This window comes from Photinus pyralis, unplaced genomic scaffold (assembly GCF_008802855.1).
Source record: "Photinus pyralis isolate 1611_PpyrPB1 unplaced genomic scaffold, Ppyr1.3 Ppyr1.4_LG7, whole genome shotgun sequence".
NCBI lineage: Eukaryota > Metazoa > Arthropoda > Insecta > Coleoptera > Lampyridae > Photinus > Photinus pyralis.
The window spans coordinates 42,510,230-42,531,887 of NW_022170738.1; the positions used below are offsets into that span (position 1 = coordinate 42,510,230).

The following is a 21,658-nucleotide window of genomic DNA, read 5'->3' on the forward strand; positions in this document are numbered from 1 at the left end:
GATAACCCCATGCCTTTCCATGCTTTTTTCGCTGCCCTTCTTCTATGCACATTACTTTTAGACAAACTGGAGACAAAAGAAGGAAGGAATCGTTAGTGTTATAAAGATTATTGAAAATAAGTAGCAACAATTTATGGTTAAACTTTATAAATTATTTTACAAATTAAAGAAAGTTGATTATGTTTTGTTTTGTTGTATTGTATATGTTACAGGGAAAGTGCGAAATCAGGTGTTGTATACTCTCCCTGGTGATTGTACACATTTACTAAAAAGACTAGTCAAAGTAGGATCCAATTCAATAAACCTACTTTCACTAGTGATTTTATACAATTACTGTTTGTCTCTAGTGGAAATAAAATGCCATTTGGTATATTGCACAACGTCACATAAACATAACCTAAAAGCTGTTGTAACGTGCGATTGAGACTGTTTTGTTTGTGTGTGTTTTTCGTAGTTTATGTCAAATTCCAAACGATGTTTCTGCAAAAAAACAAGAAAAACTGTGCAATTCTAAATGTCATGGTTCATTGCCTTGTTGTCACAAATAGCATCTTCTTCATCATCTTCTCTATACCCATCCATTGTTACCTTAGAGTGGGTATATTACTTATCCATTAGTACTTCGATCGATACGTTGTTTTGAATTGTATGTATAATGCTTGTTTCACAATAAATTTTATATTAACTATTACAATTACTGATACGTTATAGTGATTGTGTAGAATACCTAGTGATTTTATACATTCTCTAGGAAATGTGATAATTCGATATTCTTTTGAACCCGATTTCTTACTTTCACGAGTTTGTTCAGTGAATGTGTACAATCACTAGTAATTTCATATAATCACTGGATTTCGCACTTTCCCTGTAACATATGCACACACTAAATTTCAATGTGTAAATAAGGCGTAATTTTAGCATTCAGATTATTTGTTTGTTTTGTAGAAATGTTTATTTTATTTTTGTATGTCATTGTTTGTTATTTTTAATTTTATTTTCTCTATGGATGATGTCAATAAACATTATTATTATTACTATTATATTATGATTAAGCTGTATTTTCTTCCCATTTAGCAAATATGACACTAAAACATATTAAAAGCCAAGTAGTACTGTAGGAATAGATAGATAAAACAATGGTTTTATAAGAATTCTTTATCAATCAGTAGATATGGCTTATAATAAAACGTCATGTATCGAAAAATATAAATGTGGACCGTAGATCAATTGTATTTCATCTCGGTATGTTCCATGACCCATAAAATGGAGTTAATAATATTGTCAACTTCATTGTGTATCGATGCTATTGGATGATTGTCATCATATAAATTCATCCTGAAAAAAAAACGTCAAAAGACACTATAAAAGAATCCTGCCTAACATCACAAAGTTTCAATACCACCTTTGAAAAATGATCACCTACCTAACAATATTTCCATTTGCTTTTAATCTATGATAGTACTCAATACCCTGTGACGGATCGACACGTTTATCATTTTTGCCAATTTGCAGCAATGTAGGTGCGGTCACTCTATGTGCATGCTGAATTGGAGATGCTTTTCGCATTTCCAATAGATCTTCAACATTCGGTTGGCCTACTTGAGTATACAAACGACCCGTCTCGACGTAAGCCCTAGAATTTCAATATGGAAACGAATTTTTATTTCTGTAGCATCTAACCAATCGGGAATATCGGATGTAATGGACATTGCTGCTATATCTATTACGGGATTTCGAGCAACTACAGCTCTAAACATACTGGGATACTGGCCACTTAGATGCGTTACTAAAAATCCACCATGCGAGCCACCCATTAGCGACACACGACTTGCATCTAACCATGGATAACGAGTTAAAACAGCTTTGACTGCCTCAACACAGTCTTGCACGTCTGCCTTTCCGACTTTCCCCAGTAGAAATTTGATGGAATCTTCACCAGCTCCTATTGAACCTCTGAAGTTTATTAGCAGTACGGCAAACCCTGTAGTGTGCCATTAATTAAATAGGAAAAAAAATGCAAGTAAGTATACCGAGGGAATTTAGTAAGGACAGTTCCAAAAATAGGCAATTACTATATGCCGAATGCGGTCCGCCATGTGGCCACGCGATCAGAGGGTACTCTCCATCCTTCCCCGATTTAGGACCAATGTAAATAGCAGTAAAGGAATCTGATGTTTAAAAAAATACTAATGCATTCATAATGAAATAACAAACATACTGGCTACTTCTTCAGTGTTGTGTGCCAAATCCAAGTAATTATATGTAAAATTCTCCATGTAGTCCATTCGCAAACCGTCCGTTACATCAGTACTTTCAAGTGTGCATTCACTACCCAACTTGGGAAGTGTAGCAATTGCCAGCTTATCAGACACGAAGAAGTTACGGTGATTAAAAACGACAGTATCATTAAAGACATCTAACACAATTCGACTGCCATCAGAGTAGGGCAATTCGGTAATGGCTCCTGAGTCTAAAAAAAAATGTTAAAATTGTGTTACTTTGATCCGACTTCCTACCAATATTAATACAATACGTGTTGATTGTATTTTTTTGTTGTGTCGATAAAATCAATCGATTTCCAGATGCCCAGCATCGTTTTGGGATCATTACGTTGTATAATCCGTAAAATAAACGATCTCCATTTATTTTCATTTCCTTGTTGACAATCGGTACAACTGTCTGTATGCTCGCCTGGAAATGCGAAACCAATTAAGCAACAGTAGTCCTTATATACAGAATGAAACACATAAGTCGGTCTATGTGCCTCACTGGTGACTTGTGATTGTGAACTAATGTGGGAGTGCATGTGAAACATGAGGAAGCTAGCAATTAAACACCATGTTACTTTATGGTGAATTCCAGGACATTTTGATACTGCAGACAACTTAAGCATAACATACAAGGGGCCAAGTCATAAGTCAGTGAGAAGAGACAAGGGGAGTAACCCCTAACCAAGTAGGGGAAGAGAACTCCAAAGTAGTTGTGAGGTTCTTCAATGTTTTCAAGTAAAAAATAAAAGACCAGCAGGTTGGATGAAATTCAATGAGAGTTACTCTAGCAACGAGTCAGGGAAGTTACAACAATCCTGAGATTAGGTAACTATAGGCTGCACCAGGTCCTAGATCAATAATAATAATAATAATATAAGGTATAAATTTGATTTTTTACTGCAAGCTACTGAAAACTAAACCTACTCTAAACATGCAATGGTTTCACATTTGAGAAAATTCCTAATGCTCTGACACATATTCATCTACATAAGGTGCATGTTTTTCAGTTCTGACAACTTCCAAGATCTCGTAATTTTTCTCATAGCTAGAGACTACTTACACTCTTATCTAAAACTGACTTCTTGACCAATGCCAGGCAACTGCTATGAGCGATCTCGTCCTGCTCAAACCAAACTATCGTTTTCCCATCAGGTGTAAATAATGGATTCCTAACAGCTCTAGATTTCATAGATAATTCCTCTGCAAAGTGAACGGCTTACAATGCGTGCGGCACACGAAAACACACACCATATTGCTTATCAAAATTTAAAGTAAAAACAGCGGCGGGCCGATTATTGCAATAAATTAATCCAAGCTTTCGAGGGTTTGTACGTAAACCCACGCCAGTAATACAGGTTCCATCGGGAGACCAAGAAACTTGAATTGGGAAAATGTCATCGGGAATGCCGTCCAAAATTGAGAAGCTGTCGCATGCTCTATCGTATTGCACGATTACCGACTCTTTCCGTGTTGTGTACTGTTCTCCCCAACTTTGCCGATACAAATATTGTTCTCCCTAAAACGGAGGGTTCTAACTTGCGGTAAAATTAAATGTGACATACTTTGGTAACGTTTGCGTCCTTGGAGGGATCTGAATTCGTGGTTTTCTTCTTGTAAAATGGTTCACTTTTCGGCTCCTTTTTTTCGGCGATATAAATCAACTTTGTTTCATCAGGCGACCATTCCAAAGCTCCTAATGTTGCTGGAAATATAATGTCTTGCTATAGTAATGAATTTTGTGTTGTAAAGGCAAAAATTTATTATCATTTCCAAAATCCTGCAAATCAGACTAAGACTTATCTGGTGGGTACCTCCCATGTGTTTCAATGGATAAAGATTAGATAACTTTAGTGGTAAAATAAAAGACTAAGAAAAACTCTTAAGAATTTTCAATTAATAGTATATCGAAAGATCGCAGATAAGGTAACAAAATATTTTTTTCTGAAACAACTTTAGAAACAACTACTTTCGTCTTTAAAAAGGATGAAGAAAATGTGGATTTTCCTCTCTAGTGAGGAAAGTAAAACAATTGCTCCTCAATCTTAATAATGACATTTTGAAACATACCCGTATCTAGATTGCTAAGTGTCAATTTTCACAATTCATGTAATTAGCATCACGTAATTGCTTGAATGAACCTGTCCGATTGCTTTAGAGCCTTTAAGATCTAAGCTTTTAAAAGTATATAGAGATCTTAGTAAGAGGAATCCTGCCTGTCCAGTCTGACCCTGATTTGCCCATATCATTTTTGGAAAAAATAGCAAAACAGTCATCACACAAATCATGACACCATACCCTCAGTGTAAATCTCATCATGCAATTCCAACTCGGACACATCCGTTGTATGCAAAAGACGTTCGTCTGACCAAATTTCAAAAAATTGCTTGGCCCCATCCTTCTCATCGCTAGCACGAACAATTGCCCTATACGTTTCGGAGGGCGAAATGCTCACCAACTTCCTGCAACAACAACAATCAGCCGAAGTCACCATGACGATACATACTCGCTGGTAACATCGCAAGGCGAAAAGTCCAAGTATTTACGTAGTTCCGAGTTCAGAAGGTAAGTTTTCGAAAACTTCACGAATTTCCCCCGTTCTAAATTTCGTTCCGACCACACGGCGCTCAAAGTGGCCCCGTTTTTCCCGATCCTAGCATCTGATAGAAAAGGTACACAGGCAAGTTCTCGATACCTTTGCGTTATTTTTTGCGCCTGAAAAAATGCGGCGAATTAAAACTGGAAATCGCGCGGAAGGGATTTACCAGGTTGCTCATTTTACGGAACGGGTCTTTTTCTATATATAAAAAAGTTTGAAAAAAATTAGGTTAGAAAAAAGGCGGACGGTGGTTATGTTTTTACCGTGAGGTTGGCTAATGTTGTTTTAGGGTTTTTCTGGTGAATTTTGAAACTGTCAGTATTGTTCGCGAACCGAAGGAATCTCTTCACTAAAATTACACATGTGTAAAATTTCGCAAAAAATTGACACTTCGCGTAATCATTCTGTGATAAGATAACGTCCGCAATATCTAGGAAAATAAACTGATAAGTGAAGTGTTTGTTTTGTGTTGATATAATGACGATTTGTGTTTTTAAATAAATTGTTACACCCCCCGGACTTACGTCTTTCGAGACAAATTTAATTAAAAGAGTTCAATCGGGATTGTTATAGACTAATATGATGCAACGGGATATTGGATGAATTACAATAATTTTAAGTAAGTGTTAAGGTGGTAGGTATAACCTGGCGTGTCGCCAATAACCCGCACTCGGAGCACACCCACGAACACCTGCTGACCAAAATCAATTCTTGTAACTTTCTTACAATCCAGCGATTTTTTAAGTACTCGTGGCGATTACCCCGTCCCCAATTACAATATTTCAAAACCGCCCCAGCGTCTCCACTTTCATAATTGTTCAGTTTTTCACTTAGATAACTGCTCTAGATCTAATTTCAAAATAGAAGCGGCTATTTTTATCGTAAATTAGTGGAATAATTCTAATGTTTCCACGAGGAAGAATGAAAGGATGTTTTAAACCGATAATTACGTCATACAATCAATGTTGACTCATAATATTTGCAATTGTAAAAACAAGAATTTTTACGGCACCAACCTATAAAATGATTCCTTAAAGAGTAACTAATTATTTATGGTCATTTCATCTTCAGTTAGGGCTTCTCCATATTTAGAGACGTGACTCAGATGGAAGACAAAAAAAGAGGACAAATCAGGCCGTTGTGATTTAATTGAACATCTGGGAGCTTTCGTTGTTTTTGAGGATCAGATTACAAAATGTAATCCAATAAGGCAGACGAAGAATTAACTGCAAGAGTTATAAGGTGGGGGTTCGCATTGGGGGACGATTACGTAAGGGGTTTATGATTTAAATTTCCGAGAATTAGCATACGTTATTCATTCTCGGTAATATTTCGCGGTCGTAAAACTGTAAGGGTCTACACAATGTGCATGTTGATTGCAGTCATCTACAGGGTGGCCGCAATTTAAATTGATCTGTCGCATAAATGGCATGTAGGGAAACCTCCATTGACCTCGCTGGCTTACAAATTTAGGGGCTGCTAAGGCTTGAAGAACACATATTGTTTTGATTATGACTGAGCAACTTCGCACGCTCATGGAAGTCTTTTTGCATGATCTCACATGGCCCTGAGATAGTTTTCAGTTGTGTTGTGGTTAACCACAAAGAAGCTAACTGGTACCAAAGTTACGAATTTCATGTATCTTGAGAAAATAGTTACATATTATGTAGGTATATAATTAATAAACTTGTTTATTACTTACAATTTTATGTTGTAGCGTTCAATAAAGTTTGTTTTATACCGAGTGTTCATAAGTTTGTTGTACAATTAATAATGTCAGAGACGTCTGTAAAGTTGTTTTATGTAAAAATGAGTTTTCTTAAAAAATATGTAATTTTTGAAACAGATACTTAAGGCCTGGCTGGTGTTTCTTGTAAACAAATTCTAACAAGGAAACATAAATATTTGATGTATAGTGGGTCCCAATTTTGATACTTTTCAGAGTGTCTCCGTAATGCTTAGTACTATCAAAAAAGGAAAGGAAAAAAGGAAAGTAAAGACTTTGGGTAAAAACACGTGACAAAATTCTTAAAAAACGATTCCAATTCAAATACTAAATACGAGGGTTGTCCGTAAATTAAGGTCTCGCAACGAGCTACCGTCGCGGCGAAGCGACATAACTTAAATCTGACAACAACGCCATATTCCTTGTTAACCATGGAAGGTGCCAAGTGTAGCTATGTGATTAGATTTATGGGGATTAAGAGGTCAACCCCCGAGATCCATCGTAATGTCGGGTGAGATGGTAGGACCGACCTTTTCCTGCCTTTGTCTCCTTTTATTTTTCCACAAGTGGCATATGATCAAAAAAGTACTCCGTACCTATATAAAAATCCCGAATGAGCTCCACAATGGTTCTAGAAGCACTGGCCAAATTTTATCAATCTAACAATTTTTTCTCCTGCTCTGTTAAAGAGGTTGAAACCCCGATAACGCTCCATAATTTTTGAAGATCTTATTGGAAATCCCTTGGAACTCCTCCGCAAAATAAATTCTTTCTTCAGAGAGATTCCAGAAGGTCTTTATTCACAGTCTTGAGAGGGAATTAGAGGGTTTTTCGAGAACATATTGATTGTGAAGAAGATTCTCCACAAAATATCAGAAGGTTCCTTGAAGACCTTCTGAAAATTTTATGTAGAGCTTGAATCGAGGCTTGAATCCTTGGTAAGTCATAATACCGGCAACAACAAAGCCTATCTTTTTCACTTCTCTGATCTTCAAAATCCTGAAAAAGTTTATTAATTAGGTACTGCTTCTTTGATCTAAGAGGTATCTGAAGATCTTTTTACTCTACCTGTATCTCTATACTCCCAAGATTCCGTGAAGGGTGTCCGAAATGGTAGAAATCTGAACTTCGGCGAAAATCTCTTATTCGCAGAATGCGACTCTGTAAAAAAAAATATTGGAAACAAAGGAATTAGGTGTGATCGAGCAGATTACATGACTAAACATATTCGCAGACGCGGCGCCGTTTTAAATGACATAAATGGGACGCCATATCGTGAGACAGCACACCCTGTATTGATTAAGTGGCCGCCGTAAAAGCTAGAAAGTGATTTTGAAGCCACCAACTACGTTTTGGTTAACTGCGAGCATCGCTATAAAATTAAAAGTTAATGAAGAGCGTAATTGCTGCACATTAGCCTTCATTTAACGCTTGGCGGATTACTTTTTGTAGATAATTAAACGTTTCATTTTTTTTTGTTAAAGGTGAATGGTACTTGTTTTAAAAATAGCCTCGGTACATAATTTTAAGCTAACCGTTAACTGAAATGATACACTTCACGCTTAAAAGTGGGACAAGGTTCAAGTGCGTAATGTGTAACAAGACAATAATTATCTAGTAGTACAAAGGCAATAGAAAACAAACGAGAAATAAATCCATCCAACTCGAAGGCTATTGACAGATCCATCCATCTTTTATCGATCATCTGATTTAAAAGATTCGTGCGAGATTCCCAACATTTAGTAAACAGTAGCCGAAGACACATCATTTGGGGAGTGAACAATATGAGCCCAAAGCGACTTTTGATGTTGAATTTGAAGCAATCGCAATTTAAATTAGCGGTAAATCCGTTGCACTCGCGCGAGTGACCGATGAAAACGCCTATCTTGATGAACACTTTCAATCTATTAGCTTTTGTGTTTCACATTTTTTAATTGTTGAATGTATCTTGTCCAGGTGTGTGTCGGTGTCTCCCATTGGTTGTCATGGATGGTGGTGGCGGCCGAAGAAGGGTTGCGGCCAAGTCATCTGCCGAAGACCAGGCTCTTGACCTAATTGCCAAAGAAGTAAGTATGCAATTTGTTGAGAGGGCGGGGTGTGCCAAGAATGAAATAAAATGACAAATGTTCTAAATTTGTACCTTTCGCTGACTTATTAGTTAATAATTTGCCACGTTAGCAATTTTAATTGAACTTGATTTGGGAGAGCCCCTGGTTTAACGTTATTTTAAGCCGGCGACGCGCTATTAGTCTAGGGTTGTTGTTTCTCGAAGGATCTTTAAAGTCTGGCTGGAGCAATCCCATAGAAATAAATTCTTGTAGAGAGCCGGGCCGGTTGATTGTGACCGACGACGCTTTAATTTTAAACGTCGACGGCGACGTCGTGAAATGAAAGTGGAGGCGCTCACGAATGGGCGCTCCGCCGTTATCGACGTCTGTGAACTTTCAGGCGAACGAACTCTCAGACTGCAAGTTTCCCTTTGGGCGCATCAGTTCTATCTTAGAAACGTTTGCTTTCGCCGGAAACCTTGATGTCCGTCCGTAACTTAATAAATGCGGTAATGCTAATGTGCTGGACTAAATTAAAAATGGTGGTGGGAACTAAACAACTAATCGTTCATACCGATTTGCTAATTCATTTCAAAAAAATTCCGTCGCTGTCGGATTGCCTGGCCGTCGACGAAAATTCGGCGCATGTTTTGCTGGTGTCCGGCGTGCCAAATTTGAGGAAAAGTGTAAGTAATATATCTAATAGCATCGAGGAAAAAAAATGTGCCGCACCGGATGCTAACACACATAAAATAGTATTACCGGAAGTTCCTTAAATAATCATGCGGGCGCATCTTGTATTCCGTTGAATAAACCGATTATTTTTTTGCTTTATCGGTAATCCAAGGTCGAAAATAGATGCTTCTCTGTGCCTTTTGCATCGTGGATAAAATTAATATTGCGTAAGGGGAATGCAACGCAAATAGCTTGAGCTTCCGTGTTTCTGGTAATCTGTTAGCGAGTCTGTTAGTCACAATCTCATAAAAGTTTACAACTTTGCGTTCAAGAAAGCCCTCAAAACGTTTCAAACTCGGTTTCAAAGAAAGCACTCATTCAAAATCAATCTTGAAATTATGGGGACCAACCCGACACTTTAGGAAAATGTTTCCTTCAAACAGTCGGCAATGACTTAGGAAGGAGCCTCAAGAAATATTGGCGTTGGCACAATTTGGTTTGCTAATATGTATACTAGGTTGCACGTGTAATGTGTGCAAAAGACCAAATTTCTCGAGGTTAACTCTGGAATTTTTGCACAAATGTTTTATTCATTATCTAAGTGTTAATCATAATGATGTTTAAAATAATCGCAACTCGAATGGCCCGGATGATTAAAGTTAATCATGGATTAAAAATATTAGAATGGTAAACACGTACCCTAATAATCAAAGGTGGCTTACATTTCTAATTTTTAATCAACAGTAATATCCCAAGTACAAAAAAATAGCCGATTAAATTTTGACGTTTTCGTTAAGTGTTTTGCTCGTACAAAATTCAAGGTAGGAAACGGGTCCCTTGTTACATTAGATGTGTGACCTATGAGCAATATGGAGCCAGTGGCGTAAGTAGGTATTTTTCGAAGCGGTGCCGGATCAGGTTTTGGCGCCCTACCAGCCTAATCAGTTACCATTGCGCTCTAATTAATAAAACACGGTACATTTTTGAGAGAAACTTTACACGAAATTTTAACAGCACTGCACCCTTTTGAATTTACACACAAATTTTGCATACTTAAATTTTAGAAAGATGCTTTGAATAACGAAATCTTTCACTGAATGAAGAATAGAAATACATTTATTTATTGTGTTTCCAATTCTGGCGTCAAAATCAAATTTAACTATGGCATGGGGCACAAGTCGTAGAAATGATTGCGTGCAAATGCTGGTTACACTAATACAGACTATTGTATAGATCACAAATAAAGTATTATTATTATTATTATTTTAAATCTGCAGCCTTTTCCTACCGCTGTAACTTTGTACTACAAGGGCCATCCAGAAAGTAACAGACGTTTTGAAATAAAAAATTAAGAAAGTGTATTAAACAACCTTTATTATACAGGGTGGTGACTTGCGTCACGCATCATAGGGATTTCAATGTAAAATTCATAACATGCGATTATTGGCTCCCCAAATTATTTTAGAGCAAAAATGTATGAAGGTTTTTTGTAGAAAAAAATTTTTTACGTCAATAAACCGTATTAGTTTTCAATTTTTTACATAGTAAAGACAGAAAGTTGAGAAAATGATAATCTGCGATGCCATGGAATTTTCTAAAACAAAAAGATGTCAAGTTGTCAATTAGCAGCTGGATTTTATGATCGACTTGGTTACTGTGTTGCAGTTAATGGTGACTTATTCGAACATTTACTGTCAATTGTTGTATTAGCAAACCGTTTTTAGTAATTTGGTCTTTCTTTATGTTGAATTCGCTGTTCTAAATATAATACTTTTTGATAGAATTTGATTTGTTTTATAGCAGACATTCCATGGCATGACGGATATTGGCGTAGTTTTGTATTATAAAATTCCATGGCATCACAGATTATTGAAAAAGATGCAGGTTTTATGTTTCCAATTTTTTGTCTTCATTATGTAAAAAATTGGAAACTAACACGGTTGATTGTCGTAAAAAATTTTTGTCTATAAAAAACCTTAATACATTTTTGCTCTAAAATAATTTGGGGAGCCAATAATGGCATGTTATGAATTTTACATTGAAATCCCTATGATGCGCGACGCAAGTCACCACCCTGTATACATTTGGAAGCTACACTCTTAGGCTATTTTTCAACACAGTCGCCATTCATATTGAGGCACTTAAGATAGCGTGGTACAAGTGTTTTGATTCAAACTGTGTATACATCCGCCGTCTGTGGGGGCGTCGGAAGCGGGTACCGACAAAGGGAGTGTGGTAGCTCTCGACAAGATCTTACTAACGGTGGAGTCAAAACTTCAAACGCGAATTCCGGGCGAACGGGATGTCGGAGGTGGGTACCGACAAAGGGAATATGGGGCCCCCGACAAAATCTTATTGATTGTGGTTAATAAAAGTACTGATCTGCCCCACAAAATGCGCTGAAATCCCTTACATCTCACACAAAGACTTTGATAATTTTTTTACTTTTTAACAATGTTTGGTTCATCCTAATGGAGCGCAAATTTAGTTTTAATTATATTTCAGTGCACCCTGTAGTCGATTTTAGCAAAGTATTAGAATTTAACTGCCGTTCTTGTCTTTTATGACTGGCCTATACGGTACACCACGTACTGCCCATCCCGACTTAATGCCCTCGGTGCTTCAGCGCCTCCGGCGCGCCCTCTCCCATTCAGAGCGCGGTGCCGCGGCACCTTTGGCACCTACCTAGTTACGCCACTGTATGGAGCAACCAATGTGAAATATCAGTAAATAAGTGATCGTTGCCATAGAAATTTTGCAAAATGGTTTTATGCTTTTGTTCATCACTTATCCAAAAATCAGATAACTGCAGAAAAAAATCACAAAGTGCAAGAGTTGGTCACATATCTTAAAAAACTTGTCTACATTTGATAGCTTATTTAATTGTTCATAATACATCAACAAAATAGCGGTGAAAGTGCTTTGAATAATTGCGGAAAAGTCGAACTTTCTGCGAGGTTGCGTTTTTTACTGCCACCATGACCATGACCAAGCAGACAGATAGACAAGGACGTAGATACATTCCTTTTCGTTGTAATCTATGTTGTGATTATGTATATTTTTAATTGCTATGGTAGTTCCAAGTTTATTATAGAATAAAAATATTGCGTCGTCAATTAAGTTACAAATTGAATGCCGGAAATTAGCAATGGAATTTAATTGGGTCACTATACTATTTGCATTACAAATTATGTTATCTTCTAAACCCGCCGATCTTTACCGAAGCCGAGAACAGTCCAAATCTTTTTCCCACATGATCAGATTAAAGAAAGCGTTTCGCACGACTATTTGGTAAGATGAAGTAGTAAAAGTGCCAGTTCCCTTGGGTAACAAGACCAGATCTTCAAATGCTAAAATAATTTTGAGTGGAAGATAAAGTGAACATTTTGGATATGGTTCTTAATGGAAGTTTTTTTACTACCAACAATCTCATTCCCTGGCAAGGAAATTCTTATCTTGGGCGATATGACTTCCGTAATTAGTTGTTATCAGTTACAATATGTAAGGGGATCATGTTTCGTAATGATTCACTGATGACTGATGGTTTGGTTTCACTGGACAATGCAATTTTCGACCATTCGGAAGTTTTGGCGTGGAAAGCATAATCCAAAATTTGGTAAACACCACCACAACCAAATTTGCCACCGCTTGGATACGTGCGTTTGGCATAACTATTGGTTTAATCACACCTCTGTATATTCTCTAATCTTTCACTCCAAGGATAAAGATATTTAGTTTCACAACGATATCAGTTTTCGCGGCCGATTGTTTGAGCGACATACCTTCTGCATGTAATTTCTATCCTTTCAAAGCGTGCGGCCGCTGATTTTGTTTAAAATGCTGCCGTAGCAATTAACGCATAGGTAACGATCCTATTTCAATGACGCCGACTTATTTACCTACGTTCGCTTATCATTTTGATAAATTCTACAGGGTGCGCTTGGAAAAGTCGGGTTATCGCTTATCGTTGCTAGGACTACCTACGTGTTGAAAATTGTGCCAATTACCTCTGGAACAACGTTAATAATTTGTGTAACTAATGAAACGTTAATTTGAGGTGTGGTTTGTGATAAGATGAGTGACACAGACTTGAAACATTCCATTTCGTCCGAAAGTGTGGACTCTCTGGCGGATATTTTAAATAACTTAAACTCTGACGACGACGAGGACCACACAGACTTGAATGAAAACAAAGTCATTTCAGAACCTGGGCAGACAAAGACAGAAGGAAATGAGCCATTAATCCTTAATCAGGATGCATCCAATAACATTATTAATCAGTTTCTGAACCATTGCAATGACGATGTACGTTTTGTGTTGTAACCGACCCAGGTATAATTACTCTCTTTTAATTGTAGGCGGAAGCACGACTTTTGGCAAGACGGCAGGCTCGTGCGGAAGCGAGAGACATTCGTATGCGAGAATTGGAGCGACAGCAAAAGGAGCAGGAGGAAAATGCCGACCGACAGTACGACATGATAGAGGCGACACATCGAACTACCAGAACGAGCGGGAGTCGTTTCCTTTCCAGCAGGCGAAGTTCGGAGGACTCGCTCGAGGATGGGGGCAGCATTAGAGAAATACGGGTATTGTATGCGGTTTATGCGAGCTTACGTTTATTGCGCGCTTTCAGCACGAACTTAAGGAGATGGAGGAGAAGTTTCGTAAGGCCATGATCGCCAATGCTCAACTGGACAACGATAAGGCGTCACAGACATATCAGTTAGAACTTCTCAAAGATAGGTAAGATGAGTATTACGGTGTAGAAACTCGTGTTTATGACCGTGTTCAGGTTAGAGGAATTAGAGGAGGAGTTTTCGCAACTTCGACGAGAGCACAGGGATAAATGTAGGGAGCACGATCAATTGAAAAGGTTAGAGGCCCGACTTAAGGATGATTTGGCTGTGACCTGTGCAGAGTTGGAGGAACGTGATCGTTTAATCGCAGAAAAAGGCTTAGTGATAGTGGTAGAAGATGTTCCTTCCTATGACGATGATAGTAGGGAAGATGTTACTGTTAATGGAATCTGTAGTACGCCGAGAAAAACCTTGGTTACTGCGGAAAATGCACAATTATTAGAGAATGCGGGAGAAGGTAGCTTAGGTTAGTATGTTGTTTTTAATAATTATTGTTTGCCAAAAATAAAATCTGCTGGTTGGTGGGTGGGCATTTTTTGCTCAATACAATGTCTAATCTGATGGATTCTATGCCCAAATTTTCATTCATTATGTTGGTAATAGGGTATTCAGGTTTCAAGTTCATTGTACAGGGTGGCCAAATAAGAATGCGAGGTACTGTATCTGGGAACCTACCCATCGTAGAGGCTTGCGGTAAAAAAATTTATTACTAAAACGGCCACGAGAAAAACCTGGAAAAAATTTTGGAGTTTCTGCAATGGCCGCTAGGGGGCGTAACTGCAATCTGGAATCTAAAGTGATTTTTCTGTGAATTCCGCCATATTAACCTAACAAAAAAATGTCCGGTCTTTGATGTTGACGAAAATCTGAACCTTTTTTGTTTGACAATTTTTCCTGTATCTCTAAAAATGAAGTTGGGGGGGGGTATTCGAAGGTTTCCGCAAAGAACACCCTGTATCTTCGAAACGACTGAGCCGATTTTAACAAACTCCAGTTAATTGAAAAGAGTTATTCTTCAGCTACAAATATTATAATATTTGAAGTTTTGTTAGTTTCACATATCGTCGCTTGAGGGCTTTTTTCGACATTGCGACAGAAATGGTTAATTTTCTCAAAAAAATTATATGGGTTGGTTTGATTTTTTTTCCATGAAAAAGTAGCTAAATGATGCATAAACAAGCTCGCGAAAACCGCATCTCGATATCTTGTTCCTAACCTAAAATTTAGGCCAAAGAAAAGTGTATACCCTCAAAATTATATTTTTTTAAGCTAATTTTTCCGAAATGATTTTTCTTATATACTTTGTTGCCCTAAGGTGGATCGATTTAAAAAAGGAAGCTTTTAATGTCGCCGTAAATGCTTGAAATGCTGGCCATCACGATATAAATCTCAAGATATCGAGATGCTGTTTTCGCGAACTTGTTTAGGCATCATTTAGCAACTTTTTCATGAAAAAAAAATCTAACCAATGCATTTAATTTTTTTGAGAAAATGAACCATTTCTGTTGGAATGTCGAAAAAAGCCCTCCAGCGGTGATATGTGAAACAAACAAAACTTCAAATAGTATAATAGTTGTAGCTGAAGAATAGCTCTTTTGAACTAACCCGAGTTTGTTTAAATCGAATCAGCCGTTTCGAAGATACAGGGTATTCTTTATGGAAACCTTTGAATACCCCCCACCACTTCATTTTTAGAGATACAGGAAAAATTGTCAAACAAAAATTGTTCAGATTATCGTCAACTTCAAAGACCGGACATTTTTTTGTTAGGTTAATATAGCGGAATTCATAGAAACATCACTTTTTTAGATTCCAGTAAAGTCACTAGATATAGAAAGTACCGCAATCATCCGCCATTTTTGGGCAAATTTGCTGCCAACTTAAAAAAATTGACAAATAAAATCTGAATAGCTGTAATTTTTTATAACCTAACTTCATAGTACTGTTATGTTTTATAAAAATATATACATATATCTCCAAACAGGTGGAACAATCCCTAACATTAAAGTTACTAGAATCTGGTAACTTCCGCCATTTTTGGGCAAAAATCATGCGTTCTCTTTCTAACACACGAGCCCAATGGATTGCGGTACTTTCTATATTTAGTGACTTTAGATTCCAGATTGCAGTTACGCCCCCTAGCGGCCATTTCAGAAACTTAAAAATATTTTCCAGGTTTTGCTCGTGGCCGTTTTAGTAATAAATTTTTTTACCGCAAGCCTCTACGATGGATAGATTCTCAGACCTCGCATTCTTAGTTGGCCACCCTGCACAGTGTCTATTGGTGTGATGTCAACTTTGAGCGGGAAATTCAACCTGCAGGATTTGACTGTTTTACTGTCGAGGATATTGACCCCTATCGCCCCATACATTAAGTATCACTTTTAAATAGGTCCTTCTTTACAGGTTTATACTGACCTTGCGCGAATTAAATAAGCATATCGACCCTTTTATATGGAAACACTGATTACTTAACTTTAAAACAGAGCAGTAATCGTTAAATAAAATCCATTTATTGGGTTATAATTAAAAATATGTCTACCGTATTTACACTTTACGGTTGGCAGAAATTCATAAACTATCAAAATGTATATGAGAAAAATGACGCCGCGTTTTTGCGCACGACAAGCTTTTTGATGCTTCGTCGATAATGTAGTTCACATTAAAAGAGCGGTAAAATTTAAATACAATCATCGGTACTCCCCACCTGGAGAGCAATACAATACTATACATATTTATCTAAGGTATGAATGTCTTAACCATAAGGTAACAAAACATTGTACATTCCAAAAGTGCTCATCAAAGACAAAGAAGTTAAATTTACAGTTCCATTACAAAGTTTTTGGAAATTTACAATTTTCTGGTATGACACTAACTTCCTTCTTATCCTTTGGGACCCTTGGGGGATTGGTATGTTTTTAAGTTTTGTGCCAAAAGCTTCTATCAAAAAGTCTAATTTTTTCCAGAGAGGTCTCCTAAAAACTTGTTTTGAACTTCAAAGATTTTGCTCGTTCAGTTTTCACTAGGTCTAGTCGCTACCACCCACAATGTGACTAAAATATCAGCATCATGCCCATACTAAATGTAGGAGTTTAGCGTAATCCTTACTTTGTCTCTGATTGATTCACACATTCACCGAGCAGTGCAGTATTCACTAATAAAGATTTATTTTAACTTAGATGTTCGATTAGCGAGGTTTGCGTTAGAGAAAAAGGATCTACAAGATCAAATCAGTCACTTAAGGTTAGAGCTAGAGGAAGAGCGAAATAGAAGACGGAAGACGAGCGGAGTAACACTAAACGGCCCGATCTCCGATTCAGAATACGATCCGGATGACAGTCAAAGTAAGTAACTGTTAACTTTTGTGTCGGGTAATTAATGTAGTCGAATTAGGAGATGTTGGAAGACAGCTGGCCGATTACAAGTTCAGGGCGCAGAAAGCGGAGCAGGACGTCGCCACTTTGCAGGCTACCGTGGCTAGACTAGAAAGTCAAGTGATAAGGTATAAATCGGCGTCGGAGATCTACGAGAAATCGGAGGAGGCGTTAAAACAGGAGAAGAGAAAGTTGCAAAGAGAGGTGAACTATTAAATTTTTGTAAATCTGTCGTATTGATTGTAATTAAAGGTTCATATATTAAGGGATGCTTTCATTATGAGTTTTTCTATGCCTAGCAGCATGCCTATTAAGGTATATGTACTTTCAGGAATCTATAAACCAATCTTCAGATGAATACAGCGATGAATCTATTGACGCTTAGTAACGGTAGTTGCATGACTTTGCTCTGAAGTGTTTTAAATAATGTTACTAACAATTAATTAATAGTTATATTATCTACTAAACACATTTCCCCACTGTGCTAAAATCCATACCATACAGGGTGGTCTTCTGTATTTCTTTACAGCACCTTTATAGTTGATTTTAAGACCCAATTAAAATGGTGTAGTATAGAAAAATATGTGTTGGTCCCAATTCCAAAAGTAGGTACACGTTTTGCATGAATCAGTTAATATTTTTAAATGCGAAAGATAACTTTAAAAATTTTTGCAGGCACGAGAAGCGCAAAATCGAGCCGAAGAATTGGAAACGGCAAACACCCACTTGCTGAAACGCTTAGATAAATTAAAAAATGCCAAATCGACTCTACTTAAAGAACTCTGATATTGAAATGATGAAATAGATTTAAATACCGCTCAAATGTACAAGGCAAAAAGGACGAGGAGAACTATGTTCATTATGTAATATCAAAATAATTTTTGCTTGCTGCTGAGAACTAACCGCCATCCCAACCGTAAAATAAATAAACGTTTTTTTTATCAATCAAAACTGTCCTCTGTTATAAATATCATTTTTAAACTGTTTATTATTTATTGTTAACATTGTTTTAAAATGTAAATACTCGTATAGATTATCTCAGGTTAAGAATTTGAACCTTCATTCGTAGGAGACTTTTGTAATTTTTCCAATTGTAATATCTTATTAATGTTTTGTATTGTATATATCTGTTATAGAAAAGAAATAATTGTAAGCCATTACTTGGTTGTGAATTCCATTATATTTGTTTATTGATTTCGATGTTTTCAAAACTAACCTTTTATACAGACGCAAAGCAATAAACAAATTTTATAGAAATATACCATAAATCACATTAACGCGTTGTGTGATTTATTCAAATAAAAATTATGCAAAGGACTGTAAATAAGTTTGTGATTTTTTTGTATACTTCAATAATGGCTTGGTATAGGTACTTTGAATACAAAATAAAAGTAATTTATGCATCGTTTTGTGCCTAAATCATTTTGCAAACTCCTTTAAGTTGAATGTATTAAATTGATCTGTTGGTGTAGAACTCCCATACGGTTAAAAATGAACGTAAAGAAAGAGAATTAACGTTAAAAGGTTGTACATAACAAGACAAGACTTGTATTAACTCTTTGGTTATATTAATATATGTTTTGTATGGAATTACATTGATTTCTGATGTGGAAAAGTGAATATTTTAGTTCTTGTATTAGAAAATATTTATTTGTACAACTAGAGAAGAAAATGGAGAGGTCTTCTCAAGTTTTACACGTAATTTTGTGTGAAACTACATACAATCAAAATTGAAAATTATTGTACTTATGCAATAATGAAGTTTTTTTTTGATACGGATAGATATGTTTCAATTTTAATCGTCATTATTAAGATTAATGTGGAAATTGTTTTTTACTTTCCTCACTAGAGAGGAAAAATCACATTTTCTGCATTCTTTTTAGAGACGAAAGTAGAAATTGTGCTTGTGATAACGGCAAATAGTGTATGTCATTTGTTTATTAACTTATTGTCATGGCAATCCCCATATACCAGCTTTTTTATTGCCGATTCTGGTTAAGGATGTAGAAGCTGAAATTCAATCAATGACGAACAGCGCTCACATAAAAGTGGTCTCTTAGACTAATTGAAAAAATACTAGAGGTCACTACGATGGGATTTAAATATTTTATATTAATAAATGTAGAAAAAATCTTTATAAAACCATAAAGCTCTTCATGCATTTTATATATTGAATTTACTATTTTGAGCAAGCTGTATGTTTAAAAACATTCAGCCCTAAAGGCACCCATATGACAATTTTTTATCAAAGACCATCAAGCCTTCCTTTCCCTACCCCACAGACTTGCGGTGTTATGGTTCGTGGTCCTTTCTTGAACGTTATGGGGAGAATGCAGAACGGGGGGCGTCTTGATATACGACAAGAAAAACCTAGAACATGTACTTAGGTATTTGTGTTCCTAGCCACCTTAAAGCTATTTTGCTGGTGATATCTTGACTATACAGTTAAGGTGTGACTAGGGTTGCCATCTCAAAACTCTGCCAACTAGGACAGGAAGTGTGAAAACCCCGGATTTAGGGATTATAAACCCGGACATATCTGAATTTGATAAAAAAATATTGTCTAAAGAAATAGTCTTTGAAATTGTACTTTATTTTTACCACTGACTAGAATGTTTCAATATTCAATACATTCCTTTCTTTGGTCCACTGTTATGTCACTAGTGAACATTTTCTTTCAACGTTGGCATTATGAGACCCCGCTGGACCTAGCCCCCCCACATTGTGAATCAATTTAAGAATGGTATCCAATTTATGAGCTATTTAGGAGCTTTTCATATCGCAAGCTTAAAATTTTAGAGCTCGCTTTAATCACTAGGAATCGAACATTTCTTATGGGGTGGCCGAGTCTACTTGGACTCAGCCCCCCCACTGATAAGAATTACTTTGTTCAAATTAAATTTGTACTGGAATTACGAGCTATTTAAGAGCTTTCATTTACAAGTAATTTCGATTTTTGAGCGCCACCCTTAAAAGGGCAAATAGATATAATCGATGGGGCGGCCAGTTCCACTTGGACGTAGCCCCTCCTCTGTTATCGTTTACTTATTTCAAATTAATTTTTATGCATAGTGGGGTGGACGCCAACACCAATATTTTTGTCATTAAAGCACCAGATTTGGTACACTTTCTACTTAGGTGGACCCGAATGGAAATCGCCCGGGAGGCAGCGAGAGACACGCTGCTGTGAGGGAGGGGTAAACTTTTCTTACGCTGCGCGCGCTGTTGGTCGTCATAACTGCTAAATTATAACTACTAGGGCAAGTGTGGTATCATTTTCGCATAAATAAAAGATGGCCATTCATTTTCTGAAACAAAAAATGCATCCTTACGGACAAAAAATCGAATTACGGTAAAAAATCTAGAATTTTATTTACCAAAAAATTGTTCAAATGACCATGAACTTTGAACTAGCGCCGATATCGCCTACAAAAAAATATAATTAAAAAGCCACTACGTATTCCTTGGAACAGTTTAATAAATAATGCGTTTAAAAATAGTATTTTACATTATTAGCCAGGTAAGTGAGTTTTTACTGGCGATAGGAGAAGTTGACTGGCGAGCCGTTAGGCGAGCCTGTCATCTCCTAGAGCCAGTAAAAACTATTACCTGGCGTATAATGTACAATATTTTATTTGTTACTCATTTGTAAACGTAAATAATTAGTTCTTAAATTGATCTTGAAGAAATGTCTAAAATATCATGTGATCCATGTAACAGAGACTTCGCATTAATTCTGGCCAATGAAATTACTAGATTACTAACTTGTAAAATTTTTACAGGTCTGCTGTCAGTTTTACAAGTCTGCTGTCAGTTTTACAAGTCTGCTGTCAGTTTTACAAGTCAGTAGCGTTTAAACATGACGTTTACCCGTTTGCGTTTTGTCTTGTTAATCAACGTTTACATCTGAGTAACAAATAAAATATTAAACACAGCGCGGCAGAAAAATAAAATGCCGTGATTAGGTACCAGCCCGAAGATCTACTGAATTATTAATTATAGTAGTTGAGATTTACTTGGGGAGGCTAGGTCCAGTGGGGTCATTATGAGCAGGAATGCAAAAAAGCACTAGGCAATTTTCAATAACTCAAGTATAAATGAGGATTCGGTGTTTTAAAAAATTGCAACCAAAGCTGATTGGCGCTTAAAAGTTTTGTTGGCTTACATTTTGACAGAAACTCATAGATGCCTCAGTAGCTTAAAACCCGGATTACCAATGAAACCCCACCCGGACGCCTCCTGAACTAGGACAAATCTGGGGAAACCCGGACGGATGGCAACCCTAGCTGTGACATACAGGATAAAGCTAAAGTAATAGTAGCATTAGTACAT

At 36.8% G+C, this 21,658-nt stretch overlaps 2 protein-coding genes across 3 annotated transcripts; one reads left to right on the top strand and one right to left on the bottom strand.

The window, feature by feature from the left end:
* Positions 1–1,137: 1,137 nt before the first annotated feature.
* LOC116175757 (acylamino-acid-releasing enzyme-like) lies at positions 1,138–5,260 on the bottom strand. Its single transcript, XM_031494043.1, has 13 exons — positions 5,130–5,260; positions 5,033–5,064; positions 4,774–4,982; positions 4,566–4,729; positions 3,833–3,972; positions 3,519–3,786; positions 3,331–3,470; positions 2,517–2,691; positions 2,219–2,470; positions 2,031–2,168; positions 1,681–1,981; positions 1,424–1,633; positions 1,138–1,335 (listed from the first exon to the last, which is right to left on the bottom strand). The coding sequence occupies exons 2-13, from the start codon at positions 5,042–5,044 to the stop codon at positions 1,224–1,226; spliced, it is 2,121 nt and encodes a 706-aa protein (XP_031349903.1). The 5' UTR covers positions 5,045–5,064; positions 5,130–5,260; the 3' UTR covers positions 1,138–1,223.
* An 88-nt stretch (positions 5,261–5,348) lies between these two features.
* LOC116175758 (leucine-rich repeat flightless-interacting protein 2) lies at positions 5,349–18,173 on the top strand. Of its 2 annotated transcripts, XM_031494045.1 has the most exons (8): positions 5,349–5,485; positions 8,549–8,658; positions 13,674–13,901; positions 13,949–14,058; positions 14,108–14,418; positions 17,132–17,296; positions 17,346–17,530; positions 18,002–18,173. In XM_031494045.1, the coding sequence occupies exons 2-8, from the start codon at positions 8,578–8,580 to the stop codon at positions 18,110–18,112; spliced, it is 1,191 nt and encodes a 396-aa protein (XP_031349905.1). In that variant the 5' UTR covers positions 5,349–5,485; positions 8,549–8,577; the 3' UTR covers positions 18,113–18,173. The 2 variants fall into 2 exon arrangements, with proteins under 2 accessions (XP_031349905.1, XP_031349904.1); XM_031494044.1 differs by lacking the exons at positions 5,349–5,485; positions 8,549–8,658 and adding an exon at positions 12,608–13,620.
* Positions 18,174–21,658: the final 3,485 nt, after the last annotated feature.

Excerpts from the sequence above, each read along its gene's own strand:
- LOC116175757 (XM_031494043.1), bottom strand. Across the intron at positions 2,692-3,330 it reads AGTCAGTTTTAGATAAGAGT|GCGAGCATACAGACAGTTGT; the intron begins GTAAGTAGTCTC and ends TCGCATTTCCAG. Across the intron at positions 1,634-1,680 it reads ACATCCGATATTCCCGATTG|GGCTTACGTCGAGACGGGTC; the intron begins GTTAGATGCTAC and ends TTGAAATTCTAG.
- LOC116175758 (XM_031494044.1), top strand. The coding sequence starts at position 13,390 with ATGAGTGACACAGACTTGAAACATTCCATTTCGTCCGAAAGTGTGGAC. Across the intron at positions 14,059-14,107 it reads TTAGAACTTCTCAAAGATAG|GTTAGAGGAATTAGAGGAGG; the intron begins GTAAGATGAGTA and ends GACCGTGTTCAG. Across the intron at positions 17,297-17,345 it reads CGATCCGGATGACAGTCAAA|GAGATGTTGGAAGACAGCTG; the intron begins GTAAGTAACTGT and ends TAGTCGAATTAG.